General features: G+C 55.9%; 2 protein-coding genes across 3 annotated transcripts; both read right to left on the reverse strand.

The window, feature by feature from the left end:
• Positions 1-421: 421 nt before the first annotated feature.
• Cdk2ap2 (cyclin dependent kinase 2 associated protein 2) lies at positions 422-2,463 on the reverse strand. Its single transcript, XM_042676492.1, has 4 exons — positions 1,778-2,463; positions 1,387-1,487; positions 1,175-1,307; positions 422-914 (listed from the first exon to the last, which is right to left on the reverse strand). The coding sequence occupies exons 1-4, from the start codon at positions 1,857-1,859 to the stop codon at positions 847-849; spliced, it is 384 nt and encodes a 127-aa protein (XP_042532426.1). The 5' UTR covers positions 1,860-2,463; the 3' UTR covers positions 422-846.
• Positions 2,464-9,161: 6,698 nt separating this feature from the next.
• Positions 9,162-13,931, reverse strand: Cabp2 (calcium binding protein 2). Of its 2 annotated transcripts, XM_042676223.1 has the most exons (7): positions 12,851-12,971; positions 12,269-12,433; positions 11,887-11,917; positions 10,769-10,903; positions 10,254-10,363; positions 10,019-10,166; positions 9,162-9,276 (listed from the first exon to the last, which is right to left on the reverse strand). In XM_042676223.1, the coding sequence occupies exons 1-7, from the start codon at positions 12,905-12,907 to the stop codon at positions 9,251-9,253; spliced, it is 672 nt and encodes a 223-aa protein (XP_042532157.1). In that variant the 5' UTR covers positions 12,908-12,971; the 3' UTR covers positions 9,162-9,250. The 2 variants fall into 2 exon arrangements, with proteins under 2 accessions (XP_042532157.1, XP_042532158.1); XM_042676224.1 differs by lacking the exons at positions 12,269-12,433; positions 12,851-12,971 and adding an exon at positions 13,700-13,931.
• Positions 13,932-15,415: the final 1,484 nt, after the last annotated feature.

The following is a 15,415-nucleotide window of genomic DNA, read 5'->3' on the forward strand; positions in this document are numbered from 1 at the left end:
GCGCCACACCCGGCACTGGGACTGTGGATGGGAGCCCCTGTTTAGAGGCTTCCAGGGCCAGTCCGGGGCGGAGGGCGCTGGAGGGAGTAAACTGGGAGTCCTCAGCCGGGAGTCCTCAGAAAGGCCCTTCAGGCGCGGGCTGGCCCACCGCGCCTCCCGCTGTGGAGGCCGGCGAGGCCCTGTGCTGCCCCCTGGTGGCACATCACGGCGGCCCACGGGCCTCTGGAACACTCAGGAGCGCGGCCCCTCCTCACCACTCGCGGGGGGGGGGGGGGGGGGGGGGGCAAGGCAGAGGACCTGAGGGGCAGGGGCAAGGCTGCCCCACCCAGGTTGACTTTCCCTCCCAGCACCACCTCTTCTCTCTTCCCGAATGGTCCACCCGGGCTTAAGGTTGGAACCAGACCCAGAGAAGCTCAGGGGCTAGAGAACAACTTCAAATCATCATTTATTTATAGAAAAAGGGCAGATTTAGCAAAAGACACACTGAGAAAACAGTCGCTATGGCCCTGGAGACAAGGCAGGGAGGTGACAGGCCTTCTGCGCCCTGGATGGGGAGAAAGCCTGAGACGAGTGGTGGGGCCACCGAAAGGAAAGCTCCAGTTGGATCGACATCGTTGGCAGGTCACGGGTAGGATTCACAGCGGCCTCTCTGCTAACTCTTGCAGGGGAGGGACCAGTTTGTGCGGCCAACCAGAGTGACGGCTCCCTGGCTCCTGGAGGGTACCCACCAAGGGACACAGACAGGAAGCCCAGGATAGGAAGTGCAACTTGGGACGGAGGCCAGGGAGAAGCAGGTGTTCTGCAGTGGCCGGAAAGGTCCAGACGCTGAGGCCAAGGTGCTTCCTGTTACGTGCGGGCGTTTCTCTCTGTCTCTGCCAGGCACTCTCTGACTAGTGCCCGGGCATGGATGATGCCTGCGGTGGGGGTGAGACGGGGAAGTAACATACAGGGTCTCGGTACCCTCCCCCACCCTCCCCACCTTTTCTTGTTCAGCAAGATCAGGCCAGAAGTTCTCAAATTCATACTGCTGAAATATTAGAAGCACCTCTCTGGGCATTTTTGGTCTAGACTAGCTCTGGTGTCCTGCTCTGACTTCAGATTCCATTCCTTCTCTAGGAAGGACCACAGTCCTGTGTCTTTCCCCACAGAGGAGGGTGGGACTAGCCTCACTTACCTCTCTTCAGGCGCTCCATGGCACTCTTGCTACCAGCATAGGTGGGCCGGATCTCTTTACCCATCTCTTCTATGACAGACAGCAGGTCTGTGTAGGTGCTCTGGGAGCCCTGGGCACCAGGTGGCTTCATCGCCTAAGAGTGTAGAGATGTGAACTCAGGCCCCCAGGGACCTTCTGTTCTCATCCAAAGGCAAGCCACTGGCCAAACTCACCTGCACATAGCCCATGGAGGGCGGTCCAAAGTCGTTAAACAGGGGTCTGAAAGGGGCAGCGGCTCCTGGCACTGAGCCCGAAGGCGACGGGACACTACCGGCTGCAACAGGTGTAGAGTGTAAGAGGTTAGCGCGCGCAAGGACGCCTCCCCACTTGCCAGCCGACTGGGATCGCCCCATCTCCCTCCTTCCACGCCGATAAAACTTCAGAAGCACGCGCCTCCCCCTGCGCTCCACCCACGGGCCCTACGTGACCACGCCCACTTCACAGGTCAGAAAACTGAGGCTGAGCAGAGGAGGAGGCAGGCCTGGTATTGCAGAACTCTGGCTGTGTTCTCTTGAAGACCAAGACCACCAGGACACGCGAGCGGGGGTGGAGTTCAATCCTCACCTGTAGGGACCGGGGTGCCTGGCCCAGGGGTGCTGGAGCCAGGGGTGCTGCTGGGGGCGGGTGCGATGGGTTTGTAGGACATCCCCAATTCCTAAGTGCGGCGGACGCCTGCCGGCCGCTCCTCCGGGGTTGGCTGCCGGGCAGCTCTGCCGCACTGTGATTGGCAAGCGGGCTGCACGCCCCTGGTAAATAGAGCTCCGGCCGGAAGGGCGGACGGCTACCAACGCTCCTCACTCCCGATTGGCGGGCACAGCTGTCATTCCAGCCTCCTTATTGGCCAAGGCCTGCCCTCACAGGTCGCAATCGCTGCTGATTGGCTTACGCCTTCCGGACCTCGCACCTGTCTCCTCACGATTGGGCAGTGGCCACCGCCCTCCGCAATTGGCGAGTTCGCGGCCCGGGCCCGCGCGCTCTCAATCCGATTAGTCCCAAGGTCCGAGAGGCGGGGCCTCAAGAGCTCCGACCAAGGTCCGGCGACCGCCGGGGTTCGCACCGCGGAAGCCGTCCCGGGCCTGGGTGCCGCCTCCGTCCCACCGCCGTCCCACCTCCGTCCCGCCGCCTCGCGCGTCCGCGCGGTCCAGTCTTGCTCCGCCTCGGGTTGTCCTTGCCGCCGGACGCGCCTCGCCTCCGCTCCCGGTGCCGGTGGACGCGGAGCTTTGACGTGCCGAACCCTCTTGCCCCACCCCGAGCGCTTCTACGTCACCTTTCACCGGTTCAACACCCTCTCCGCGCTCTGCGCATGCGCCCGCCTCGGGCCTTCATTCGTTCCCATGGCAACGGGTCCTCCTCAACGCCACCACCCGCGGGTCTGCGTCGGGATTGGCTGTCCTCAGGCCTACGCTGACGTGCGGTACCGGGGTGGTCTCCGAGAGCCCCTCAGCCTGCACCCCGATTCCCAAGCCTCCGCCCCAGATAACGACGGCGGGGTCGGTTGACCTTCGTGGCTTCCTATTACGTGCTGGACCCCGAATCGTGAACGAGCGCGTCGCCGGGAGCCTACTAGCCGGTTCGAAGCCGAGCACCTCTCCTCCCCCCTGCCCCCCCCCCCCCCCAGGTGGCTGTCCTCGCTAGGCCTCAGTTTTCCCATCTGAAAAATGGAGAATGGTTGTTTAGCTGAAATGAATATACGTAATGGCTTGAGCCATTCATCTCTTCCAATGCTCAAACCTAGACCCGACCCTCTCCAACACGCGCTTTCTCCCAGGCTCCTTCCTCAAGCCTCTCTGGCTTTGTGAATCCTTCATGCTCCGGTTCTACAGTTTCCGGGCCATTCATCTATCAGCAAACATATTCTCATTTCTTCTTCCTCTATTCTACATCTTGTGCTGAATGAAATGAACTGGCCACGAGTGCCGATCTCTGCAAATGCCTGGCATTGGGGCACAAAGGTGAGCCGAGGCACTGCATTAAGACTGCAGACTGTGGATAAGCGGACAGAGTGCATTGGAATTCAGGAAAAGGAGACTGCCCGGTGACATCACAGAGATCTCAGGAGCTGGCATTTGAGGTGGAGGTAGGAGCAGAAATGGGGGTGGCACCCCAAGAGGAGGGACTGGCATAAGCAAAGCCTGGCATGTGAGGGCCCAGGTCATTGGGAAACAGTCCCTTTTTCCCCTGGAGAGTTCACTTGAAAGTGGGTGGGGTAGTAGTGACCCCAGCCTGTAAGCAAAGTGTAAGCAAGCTGTCATGGTGATGTCAACATTGTTTTCTAAACAGCCGTTCCTGAAACTCACTCATGGATGTCACCATCCAATTAATGTTGCCTTTAAATGAACTTGCAGCTTTTTCTGTGCTGTGTTTTGAACTCAGAACCTCACACTTGCTAGGTAGGTGCTCTACCAGTTTCACCATAGCTACACCCCCCCTTTTTTTTTTGCCAGTCCTGGGACTTGAACTCAAGGCCTGGGCACTATCCCTGAGCTGCTTTTACTCAAGGCTAGCACTCTACCACTTGAGCCGCAGCGTTTTCTACTTATGTAGTACTGAGGAATTGAACCTACAGCTTCATTCATGCTAGTCAGGTACTCTACTACTAAACTACATTCCCAGCTCTTTTTCTCTAGTTATTTTCTAGGAAGTCTCTTGTGTTTTTGCCTGAGCCTCTAAGTCATATTCAAACTGTGCTACTGTTAGAAAAAAGTGCTTATCTAGCCACCCAAGATCTCCCACTCCCTACCCAGGGAACCAAGCTAAGCTTTGGAGAAGGGCTGTGGATAGAGAGGAACAAGAGCCATTGACTAGAACTCCACTGCTGCTTTGGGAAACCGAAACCCCACACTTTTCAAGCCTTAGGCATTCCCACTTTCTTCATTGCCAGCCTTTTAGTCTATCTGGGCTAATATAGACAACACAAAATACCAGGCTGAGTGGCTTAAACAATAAAAGATTGTTTCCCTGGGTGCTGGGTGTCAGCTTGCTTGTTTTCTAGTGGGAGCAGCTTCTTGTCATCAGATGGCCTTTCTGGTACAGGAAGGAAGAGGGCACGTACAGCTGGGGTCTCCTTATAAGGACATTGCTATCAGGGTCACACTCTGTGACCTCACTTAACCCGAATGACTTCCCCAGAGGCCACACTGGGAACCCAGGTTTCGGTATATCAATTTAGGGAGTGACACATTCAGTTCATAACATCCATATTGGGGAAATGGGTGCTTAGAAGGTAGTTCTCAGCTTGGTATAGACTATAGTTGTAGTTTAGATGGGTCCCTTCTGCCCCTTGAGCCACAGCTCAGATAATTAGGGATAAGAATCTCAGCCTGGTGCTGGTGGCTCATGCCTGTAATCCTAGCTACTCAGGAGGCTGAGATGTGAGGATCATAGTTCAAAGCCAACCTGGGCAGGAAAATCTGTGAGACTCTTATCTCCAATAAACCACTCAGAAAACCAGAAGTGGCGCTGCGGTTCAAGTGGTAGAGCGCTTGCCTTGAAGGGCTGAGGGACAGCACCCAGGCCCAGAGTTCAAGCCTCAAGACCAACAACAAAAAGAAATATTGCGGACTTTCCTGCCTAGTCTTGCTTTGAACCATAACCCTCAGATCTCAGTCTCCTGAGTAGGTGGCTCACAAAGATGAACCACCAGTGCCCAGCTCAACATTTTTTTTTTTGTATAATTCTTCCTGCTCTACTGTATGTTTGGAAGACACTTTTTTTTTATAGCCAAATGATGAAAATGGATGAATGAGTAAGAAGATAACTGCTAGACACTCAGAATGGCATAAATCCAAAACTGCCCGGCACTGCTGGGGGAGTGAGCAGCAGGAGCTCGCGTTCACTGTGGTGGGAACGCGGAAGGTGTGTGGATGGCTTCTCCCAAGGATTAAATATTACCGTACACTGCAGCCCAGCAACTGTACTCCTAAGTATTGATCCAAGTGATTGGCAAACATATTTCCCCACCATAAGGAGCATGGACTTGTTGAGAGGAGTTTTGTAATCTCCCAAACCAGAGGCACCCAGATGCCCTTTCTGCTAGTCATCTTTCATTTGCTGTGAAGCAATAGCTGAGAGTGTAACTTCTAAGGAGGAAAGGTTTGTTTCCTAGTTTCAGTGCATGGTGACTTGGGCCTGTTGCTTTGGGCCTGTGGAGAGGAACCGCTGTGGCAGGGAGCACGTGGCATGGGAGAAGAGATGAGCACCCAACAGGCCCTACCTTCAAAAGTTCCCACCACTGGCAACAGCGTTAGGAGTTTAGGGACTAAGCCTGCAACACCTGGCTTTCAAGATCCAAACAGGGCGGGTGCTGGAGGCTCACGACTGTAATCCTGCCTACTCAAGAGGCTAAGATGTGATTGTGATTCAAAGCCAGCCTAGTCAGACAAATCCATGAGACTCCTATTCCCAATAACCACCCAAAAAGCTAGAAGTGGAGCTATGATTCAAGTAGTATAGTACCTGCTTTGAGAAAAAAAGGCTATGGGACGGAGTTCAAGCCTTGAGTTCAAGTTCCAGTACACACACACACACACAGAAAAAATGAAAAAAATAAATCATCTGGGATGTTGGTGGATGTCAGGATGGAAATCAGGAAGCGACTAAAGATGTTTTCTGTTCTGCAGTATATATGAGAACCTCCGTGCAGGGGCCGCTAGAGGCTGAGTGGTCTCCACAGAGGATAGTAGAGCAAAACACTTTCCTTCCCTCTCTCTCTTCCTCCCTCCCTCCCTCCCTTCATTCCTTCCTTTCTTCCTTTCTCCTCTCTTTTCTCTTTCTTTCTTTCTTTCTTTGGCAGTACTGGGGTTTAAAGTCAAGACTCCGAGGTATCCTTTCTTTGTCTTCCAAGGCTGTATTTCACATTATTGTGAACTGTCATGAACTCACATTACTGGGCTGCAGGAAACCTGAACTTAGTCATTCTGTCTAACTGTGCCATTGACGCTTCCCTGCTGGATAACTGCCTTTTTATACATCAGCTCCATTCATTGGTCAGTTGATAGCAATAGGGGTTTGGAGGCGTGGTTTAGTTGGTAGAGTACCAGCCAATGAGCAAAGCGTCAGGCACCAAGTTGAGTTGAAGCACATTAGTGCTTCTTATTGTCTTTGTTCCTCCAGAAAATACTGATTACTACAGAGAGGAAGCTGAGCATAGACTTTAGGGTAATTCTCTGCACTGTCTTCACAGTAATTCTGTCAGCCTAAAACAATTCCAAATAAAGTGAATGTAATAGTCATTTTGAGTAATTGTTACTTGGGTACATACATGTAAAAAGTCATTGAATTGTACATGTTTAAGATTTAGACTCCACCAGGCATTGGTAGCTCATGCCCATAATCCTAGCTACTCAGTAGGCTGAGATCTGAGGATTGAGGTTCAAAGCCAGCCTCGGGCAGGAGAGTCTGCGAGACTCTTATTTCCAATTAACCAATAAAAAGCTGGAAGTGGAGCTGTGGCTCAAGTGGTAGAGCGCTAGCCTGGAGAGAAAAAGACAAGCAAGAGCATGAGGCCCTAGTATGGTCACAAGAACAACAAAACACAGGGGCTGGGATGTAGCTCAGTGGCAAAGCGCTTGCCTAGCGAGTGCAACGTCCTGGGTTCGATCCCAGTACCAAAAAAGAAAAAAGACAAAAACAACAACAACAACAAAACACAACCAAACAACAAAAATTCCTACACCTACTGAATACAAGTTACATTCAAAACACATGGGCTGGGGGTGTGGCTCAATTGTAGTGTATATGCCTAGCAACCATGAAATCCTAAGTTCAAACCCAAGCACCGGGAAGAAATAGAAAACAACCCAGAGCCTGTGTGATGTGAACATTAAAAAAAAGAAATGTATGTGGTAGGTTTCATGTACAGCTGATCTTACAATGTGGAAAATCAGAAGATGCGGTAGCTCCACTTGCTGCAGAGCAGGGCAGGGGGTAGAGCAGGGCAGGGGGCAGAGCAGGGCAGGGGCGGGACCACCTTAGCAGGGGAGGGGGCTCCCGGCTCTGTGGTCTCGGGCCTGCCTATGTCCCTTGCCGGGTACTGACCCCCTAGGCCTTGTGGATTAGGAATCATTTGGGGATGGGGGGGCATGTTGAGATTTGGGGGAGCTGTAGGCACCATGAAGACCACCCAAGTTACCGCCCCACCCCAACCCCAAGACTCCCAGCTAAGTCCTTCGGGGCAGCCAGAGTGCCCCCTGCCCTGCAGAGAGATGCCCTCAGTGCCAGCTGTCAGACTCCCTGGGAGGCCACTGTGATGGGGTGCCCCCTCCCTGTCCCCGGGCTGCCAGCTTGGCAGGGGTGATTGCCTAATTGAGGTTTAGGATTAATTGGGATCTGGGGGGGTGGTGGCACCCAGGCTGCTGCAGCCAATCCTCGCGCCTTGGCATCCCAGCTCCCGGCTGGCAGCTGCCCTGGTCTGTTCTGACCAGGGCTTCAGAAGTGACTGACCCCTCTTGCCCTGGGCCGCAGGCAAGTGCCACATGCCAGGGCTTTGCTGTAGCTACAAGAGGCTGAGCCCCATCCTGGGTCCAGCTTGCACGGAGGGGCCTTCCCTGACTGGCACTGGCATTTCAGAGTCCTTGAGCCTGGATGCCAGCCCCAGCATCCATCATAATCATATGTGTCTTCATGCTAGTCCCTCATTGCCCTACATCGGTCCCAGGCAAAGGGCTGGACAGACATGCAGACCATGAAAATCACAGCCAGGCCCTAAAAGGACACACACAAGGGGACATTTTTGTTTGATTTTGTGCGGGTACTGGGGCTTGAACTCAGGGGCTGGGTGCTGTCCCTTAGCTTTTTTTACTCTAGGCTGGTGCTCTACCATTTGAGCCACAGCTCTACTTTCAGCGTTTTGGTGATTCATGGGAGATAAGAGTCTCTTTGGACTTTCCTGCCAGGACTGGCTTCAAACTATTCTTCTTAGCCTTCTGAGTAGCTAGGGTTATAGGCCTGAGCCACCAATGCCCAGGGACAAGTTGCTGCTGCCTTTTTTTTTTTTTGGTCAGTCGTGAGGCCTGAACTCTGGGCCTGGGCGCTGTCCCTCAGCTCTTCAGCTCCAAGCTAGCGTTCTACCACTTGAGCCACAGCGCCACTTCCGGCTTTTTTCTTTTTGCTTATGTGGTGCTGAGGAATCAAACCCAGGGCCTCATGCATGCAAGGCAAGCGCTCTATTACTGAGCCACATTCCCAGCCACTTCTGCTGTAGCTTGAATGTCTGAGTCTCCACCCAAAATCCTGTTCACACTTAGTTCCCAGCACCTCCTGTCAGGAGGTAGGCTCTTTGAGGGTGTTTAAGTTTTGAGGCTTTGTTTTTAATAGGTGGGATTAGGGCCTTCCAGAAGGTCTGGAATTTGCCCTCAGTGGCTCCCGACTGTAATCCTAGCTAGTTTGAAGGCTGAGATCTAAAGATCCTTGTTTGAAGCCAGCTGGAGCAGGAAAATCCCTGAGATTCCAGTTAACCAGCAAAAAGCCACAAGTAGAGTGGTAGAGTGTCAGCCTTGAGTAAAGAAGCTAAGGGATAGCACCTAAGCCCTGAGTTCCAGACCCATTCCAGCGACACAAAAGGGCGGAGGCTGAGGCTAAGCTGAGTGGTCAGATCCTCCCCCGCCCCTGCTGTGGCTGTGCTCAGGTGGCACTGGGGGTCCCAGGAGGAGTGGGATGTCAGCCCTAAAAGGGAGAGGGCTCTCCTGATGCCCCCTCCCCCAAGTCCTTCTGCCAGGCTGACTCATTCCTAGAAGCTGAAGGCAGGGAGCTCAGCACAGCCCCTTCTGGGCACAAGAGGAGGAAATGTCCCCAGGCCTAGGAGATCCCCTACAAAAGAAATAATAATAGAAAGATAAGCAATTGAGGGCAGACACTGTCTCTGCAGGCTTGAAGAAGATTTATTGTCAAATAAACAGACATGAGGGGTGAAGGCAGAGACAGGCACTGTGCCCAGACAGGGACAGGGAGGAGGGAAGGACTGGACAGGATGGACTTCAAGGAATGGGCAGAGGCGCCATGGTCCTCAAGTCCTATCTAGTGCTTCCAGCTTCTGCAGGTTCAGCGAGACATCATCCGCACAAATTCTGCCAGGAAAAAAGCCAAAGTTTGAGGGATCCGCCCTCCTGGCCTTATTCAGGTTGAGGCCAATCTGCTTGTTTTTTAAGAGTGCTGGAGTGTGATTGAGGAGAGGGGCTTCAAGGTCATTCCCCCACTAAACCTATTTCCCTATTTGCTTTGGCTACTCAGAAGCTCTGGGACCTACTTTTGGGGAGAGGACTTTTTTTTGTTTTTTTTTTTCAGTCGTGAGGCTTGAACTCTGAGCCTGGGCACTGTCACTCAGCTCTTCAGCTCAAGGCTAGCGCTCTACCACTTGAGCCACAGCACCACTTTGGGTTTTCTGGTGGTTAACTGGAGGTGAGTCTCACAGACTTTCCTGCCTGGGCTGGCTTTGAACTGTGTGGTTTTAAACTCCTGAATAGCTAGGATTACAGGCGTGAGCTACTGGTGCCCGGTGGGAGGACATTTTTATACACTAATTTCCTTGCATTTCCAATTAACTTTTGACTTTCCTTTGTGGAGAAGGAGCCAAGTTGCTCTAGACTCCAGTCTTGGTCCCATGCATTTTCTTTTGCTAAGTACCTAGATTTTCCCGAGTACTGACTTCCTTCTAACATCTCCCTGTGGGGATAATAATAGCCCCCCTCTTCCCGGGGGCTCAGTGTGCTTGGCACTGGGTCTGGCACTCAGGACTGGGGCTCCCTCTGTCCTCTGTTGGCTCAGAACCTGCCAGGATGTCTGTCTGTTGCTAAGTGCAGCCGGTGGTACCTTCAAAGTCAACCAGGCCGTCTCCGTTGAGGTCCATGTCCTGGAGGATCTCGTCCACCTCCCGCTGGCTGAGCCGCTCCCCCAGCAGGGCCTTGAGGGCTGCCCTGAGCTCCCCGATGCTGATGCGTCCATCCCCGTTGGTGTCAAACTGTAGTGGCATCGGGGGTGGTGTGGGGTCACCGACAGGGGTGGCTTCCTGTCAGCCCCTCCCCGACCGCTACCTCTGCCCACGCACCTCCCGGAAGGCGTCCCGCAGCTCCCGCACCCCAATCATGTCTGCCGTCTCTGCCAGCAGCTTGGGACCCATCAGCTCCACAAAGTCTTCGAAGTCCACCTTCCCGCCACCTGGGGGTCCAGTAGAGACTCCAGCCGAGCCCCACCCTCCCTCCTCTGCCTGCTCCCCTCCCTCCTGCCAGTCCTCTCCCTCCCTCCCTCTGCTGCCCAGGGCATGGCCACATTGTTTCCTGCTGGGAATCAGGTCTTTTACACACACACACACACACACACACACACACACACACACACACACACACACACACACACACACACACACACACACACACACACACACACACACAGCATAGATGGGCCCAAGGGCAAAGAAAAAAGATGGTGACATTCTTAGGACCACGAGGCCCTGGGCCCTGGGCTGACCTCTGCAGCCACCTCTGACCCTGGCGGCCAGTGCCCCTGGTTCTGGCCAAGACATCTGGGAGACCTGGGGATGGGGCAGGTCCGAGGCGCACGTACTGATCTGCTGGGAGATCTCGATGAGCTCCATCTCCGTGGGCATGTAGCCCAGCGTCCGCATGCAGGCACCCAGCTCCCGGCAGCCGATGTAGCCATCCCGGTCTCGATCAAACTCCTGGAAGGCGACCTGCAGCTCTGCCAGGCAGGGTGAGGTCAGATCTCCCTCCCTAGAGCCCTCCCAGGCCAGCCCTGGACCCCCAGCCCATCCCTCTTCCTTTGGCCCATTCACTCCTAAAGATCAGCTCCTGTTGGCTGCCTCATGACTATTTTTTTGTCCATTTTTAGCCAGGCACTGGTGGCTCACACCCGTAATCCTAGCTTCTCAGGAGACTGAGATCTGAAGGTCATGGTCTGAAGCCAGCCCAGGCAAGAAAGTCTATGAGACTCTCAATTTCCAATTAAGCACCAAAAAGCTGGACATAGAGCTGTGGCTCAAGTGGTAGAGTGCCAACCTTGAGCAAAAAACTCAGGGACAGTGTTATTCAGGCCCTGAGTTCAAGCCCCAATACCAGCACACACACACACACACACACACACACACACACACACACACACACACACACACACACACACACACACACACACAGTGATAGAAATCTGGGGATGTAGCTCAGTGACACTGAGCTTACTTAGCATGCCTAGGGAAAAAGAAAACATATAAGGGAAAAAAGGAAGACAGTAGAAAGAAGGAGAGAGAGAGAGGGATAAAAGAGAGAGACCCCCTGAAGGAATTCTAGAACATTCTCCCCTCTAGTTCCCAGTCCTCTGCATTGCTCCTCTCCTCCTCTGGCACCATTTGCACACACATGCCATCCCGGCACGCAGGCCCCGTATCTAGTTTTCCAATTGCCCAGTGCTGAGCGCAGGGCCACCGGTGGGCACCTGTTCGAGGCCTGCGGCCTGCCCGGTGGGGGACCTCCAGGCACTGACAGTTGGAGAGAGAAGGACCCGCCCCCTCCCTGCCCAGCCTTGTCTGTGTCCTCACTCCTGTCCCCTGTGGTCTTCTTGTTCCTGGCTCCTCCTGAAGACTGCTGAGGGCCCCCCCAGCCTTGTGCCCCCCACTCTTTGTCCCATCCCCCACCAGCCACCTGGGCCTGGTCCCCTCTCAGCCCCTTTACCTTCAATCTCCTCAGGCCGCAGCTCCCGGTCCTAGGGGCACAGAGGGGTTAGCAGCTCCCCACACCACCCAGTTTTCGGCATCTTCTTTCCTGCTCCCCGGGGTGCCAGCCCGCCCCGCCCTTAGCCCTCCACATGCCGGACACTGCCTCATCTTCTCCGTGGCCTGGGTATCTTGGGTGTCCTCTTCTCTGTCAGGTCAGGCCATTGGCAGGGCTCCCCTCTCCCCCCCGCCACCCTCATCTGGGATGCACAGTTCCTTTTGCAAGCCATAGATGTTGGGGGCCGGCAGAACCTCCACTCTGACGTCCCCTCCCTCTCCCTCCTGCGAAGGGACCAGGGTGGCAGGCTGGCTGGCAGGAGATCGGGTAGCCGGGTACATACGAGTTGGGTGGCGGCGATGCTGGGCCGAAGAAAGATGCAGGCTGGCCCCACCAGGCTGCCGAGCACGGAGTAGCCCTGGGCGCCCCCTTGCTCCTCGGGGTGGGGGCGGGGGTGGGGCCGGGGGTGGGAGCCCCCCAGGGGGGAGCCGGGCCACGGCCAGGCGTCCTGCGGCAGAGCCAGCCAGCCATGAGTGAGGACACCCGCCTGCCCGTCCCCCCCGCCCCCCCAGCCTGTCATCTCCTTCCACCCCACACAGGACATGCGCACAGGACCCTCGACTGTGACCCTCCGGCTGGAAAGGGTCCACCCCTGATGATTAGTTGGGTAAACTGAGGCCTGGAAACCCGGTGTCACCCAGCCAAGGCCGCTAGCACAGAGCACAGAGCTGGCACAGAGATGTCAGAGTGGGAAAGGGCATTTTGGCCAGGAGGCAGCAGCCTGCGTGCGCCAAGAAGGGCCTGAGTGTGGGGGCATCCAGTGCACAGAGAGCCACAGCCCCGTCCACTCAGCACTCTGCCCACCTGCCTGACCCCTAGGGTCACCCAGCCTCCTGGCCTTGGTTTCTCCGCTCAGCCCACTTACCTTAGGCCCTCGGTGCCGAGGCCTCTTGGCACAGTTCCCCATGGCCCCCCGAACCATGCCAGGCCAGAGTCCCCAGGCAGATGCCACAGATGCTGCTGGCCCCCAGCCGCTCCCAGTGACAGCCCGGGAGCACTGCTGGGGATTTTCCCAGGGTTTTGTGGGCAAGATCGGGCGGGTGGGCAGGCGGGGGGCCCTAGACCCAGGGCTTGGGTCCTAATCCTGGATTATCTCTGAGTATCTCTGAAAGGGAGGGAAGCCACTTGGGGCGAAGGCCCCCTGGAAGGCACAGCTTCCCCCTGCTTCCCCTTAAGGGTCTCCCAGACACCCCCTTTCTAGCACCATCTCTCTGCACCCTGCCTGTAATCTCTTCCAATCAGGAGAGCTTTCACATCTTTGGAAGTAGGCCTGGGTCCAGGAGGAGGAGGAGGAGGAGAGCTTGGTGCCAGGCTACACTGGGCAGGGCACCCTCCTTCAGAGCGGCACAGCCAAGCCCTGAGGAGACGCACCTGCCCCCTTCTCTGCCCAGTCTGAACCCCTGTGGCTCCCTGCCCTGGCTTTCCCTCAGAGCACACCCCAGTGTTCTCTGACCACCCAACCAGGAATGGCCACAGCCCTGTGCAAGGAGCTCCTGCCTGGGCACTGTGGGCATCTTCACAGAGGTGGCAAAATGGCACCCCTGGCCTCTCCATTTTGGGCTGGTCCCTCCTTCATGTTTGCTTGGCCTTGGCATTGGGGCTGTGCTACTGGGTCCCCACTGAAGTCTGAAGTCTTTGCTGCACCTTCCTGGTCCCCCCAGTCAGGGGCGGTCTCCCTCCTCACCCCTCAACACCCCCCCCTCCCCCCGCTTACCTGCCCATAGGCCGCCTGCACCTGAGCCTCCAGGTCCCGGAGCAGTGCCTGTCTGCGGGCTACTGGGCTGGCAGGGGCCTGGCTCGGTCCTGGGGTGCCTGTAGAGGGGCTGGGGTCCCCTGAAGGGGTGCTGCCATCTGTTGGGCCCTGGGGCAGGGCCATGGACACAGGGACTCCGCACCTCCGTTTGGCCCTGCTGTGTCTCTTGTGTCCTGTAGGCCGGTGGCTTGGTGGGTGGGCGTGGGCATGGCTCTCCACGGTCCTAGCCCCATGGGCTAGAAGGGCCTGATGCCCTCGAAGCCCCTCACACTGCCTGCTGCTTCTCACATGGCCCTGCCAGCCGGGCCCAGGCCACCTCGGACACCCTCCTCTTTCTCCATGCTGTCAGCCTTCAGCTATAAGGGCCAGGAAGCCGCACCTCGGCTTCCATCCTGGGTCCCCTGGAGGCCCTAGTGTCTTGCCTCCCCTCCCGTTACTGTGGCCTCCTCCTTCCGCATTTCTTGCCTCCATCTCTGGCTCATGACTCCCCCAGCGCCCCCTCCACGGTCTCTCCACTTCATACCTGCCTTGTTCTATCCCTTCAGCCGTTGCTACCCCTCTCTCTGTCCATCAGTGTCCCTGGGGGCCTCTGCCAGTTCTTCGCTCTCTCTGGTGGCCCCATGCCTTTCTCACTTTCGTCTGTTTGTCCATTCTTGCTGTCCCAACCTCCCTCTCCCACTCCCAGCTTCCAGGATTCTGGGAAAGCAAGACACCCTCTCACCGGAACTTCCACTTGGTCTACTGCAAGTTCTGCTTCTCAAGGAAAAAGGGCAGAGGTGGGTCAGGCAGCACCCCGCCCCCAGCCTCTGGTACCCCCCCTGCCATGCCCCAGACCACTTACCACCCGGCTGCCTGCTCTTCAGCTTCCAGAACGAGGTCAGCTGTCCTGGCCGCCCCTGCTCGGGTCCCTCATGATTTATTTAGCTGCCCCTTGCACCAGCCTTTGTCCAAGGGAACCAGATCCCAGCGGATGCCTGCCACCTGAGCTGGTGGCTCTGCCATCCATTCAGTATTACCTTGGCCAACGTCTGAGGCTCGCTGGGGCCCAGCCCTACGACAGCAACTGGAGGCATATGGCAGACATCCACCTGTCCCAAAGACCCTGCTCCCAGGCACATGGGGCGCAGAGAAGAGCCACCAGGCAGGCTGCTGTTCTTAGCACTGACCCTGGAGTGAATCAGGCATCTCAGAGATGAGGGAAGGGGCAACACTTCCATCCTGGTCCTCCACTGTTAGCCTCCACCTCAGCAAAGGCTGAGGCCCTGAGATGAACTTGCACTGTTTCCTGGATGACTTTCAGAGGTGACTCAATGGTGTCTGTAGCCCACCTGTTCTGAGCTTTCCTGAATGTTTCCAGAACTTTCTGTTCCGTGGGGACTGTACATTCAGCATCACAGAATTTCAGAAGATGGGAAAGGTCCCAGAGGTGGTCGAGAGGGAGACCTAGCCAGGTGCTGGTGGCTCATGCGTGCAACTCTGGCTACTCAGAAGACAGATCTGAGGGTTTGGGTTCAAAACCAACCCATGCAGAAAAGTCCATGAGACCCTCATCTCCAAATAACCAGCAAAAAGCGCCAGAAGTGGGGCTGTGGCTCAAGGGGTACAGTGCTAGCTTGAGCAAAAAAGCTAGGGTCCAGTGCCCAGGCTCTGAGTTCAAGCCTCAGTCGCAGCACAGAA

The sequence above is a fragment of the Dipodomys spectabilis genome, unplaced genomic scaffold (genome assembly GCF_019054845.1).
Source record: "Dipodomys spectabilis isolate Male_0828 unplaced genomic scaffold, ASM1905484v1 ptg000030l, whole genome shotgun sequence".
Lineage (NCBI taxonomy): Eukaryota > Metazoa > Chordata > Mammalia > Rodentia > Heteromyidae > Dipodomys > Dipodomys spectabilis.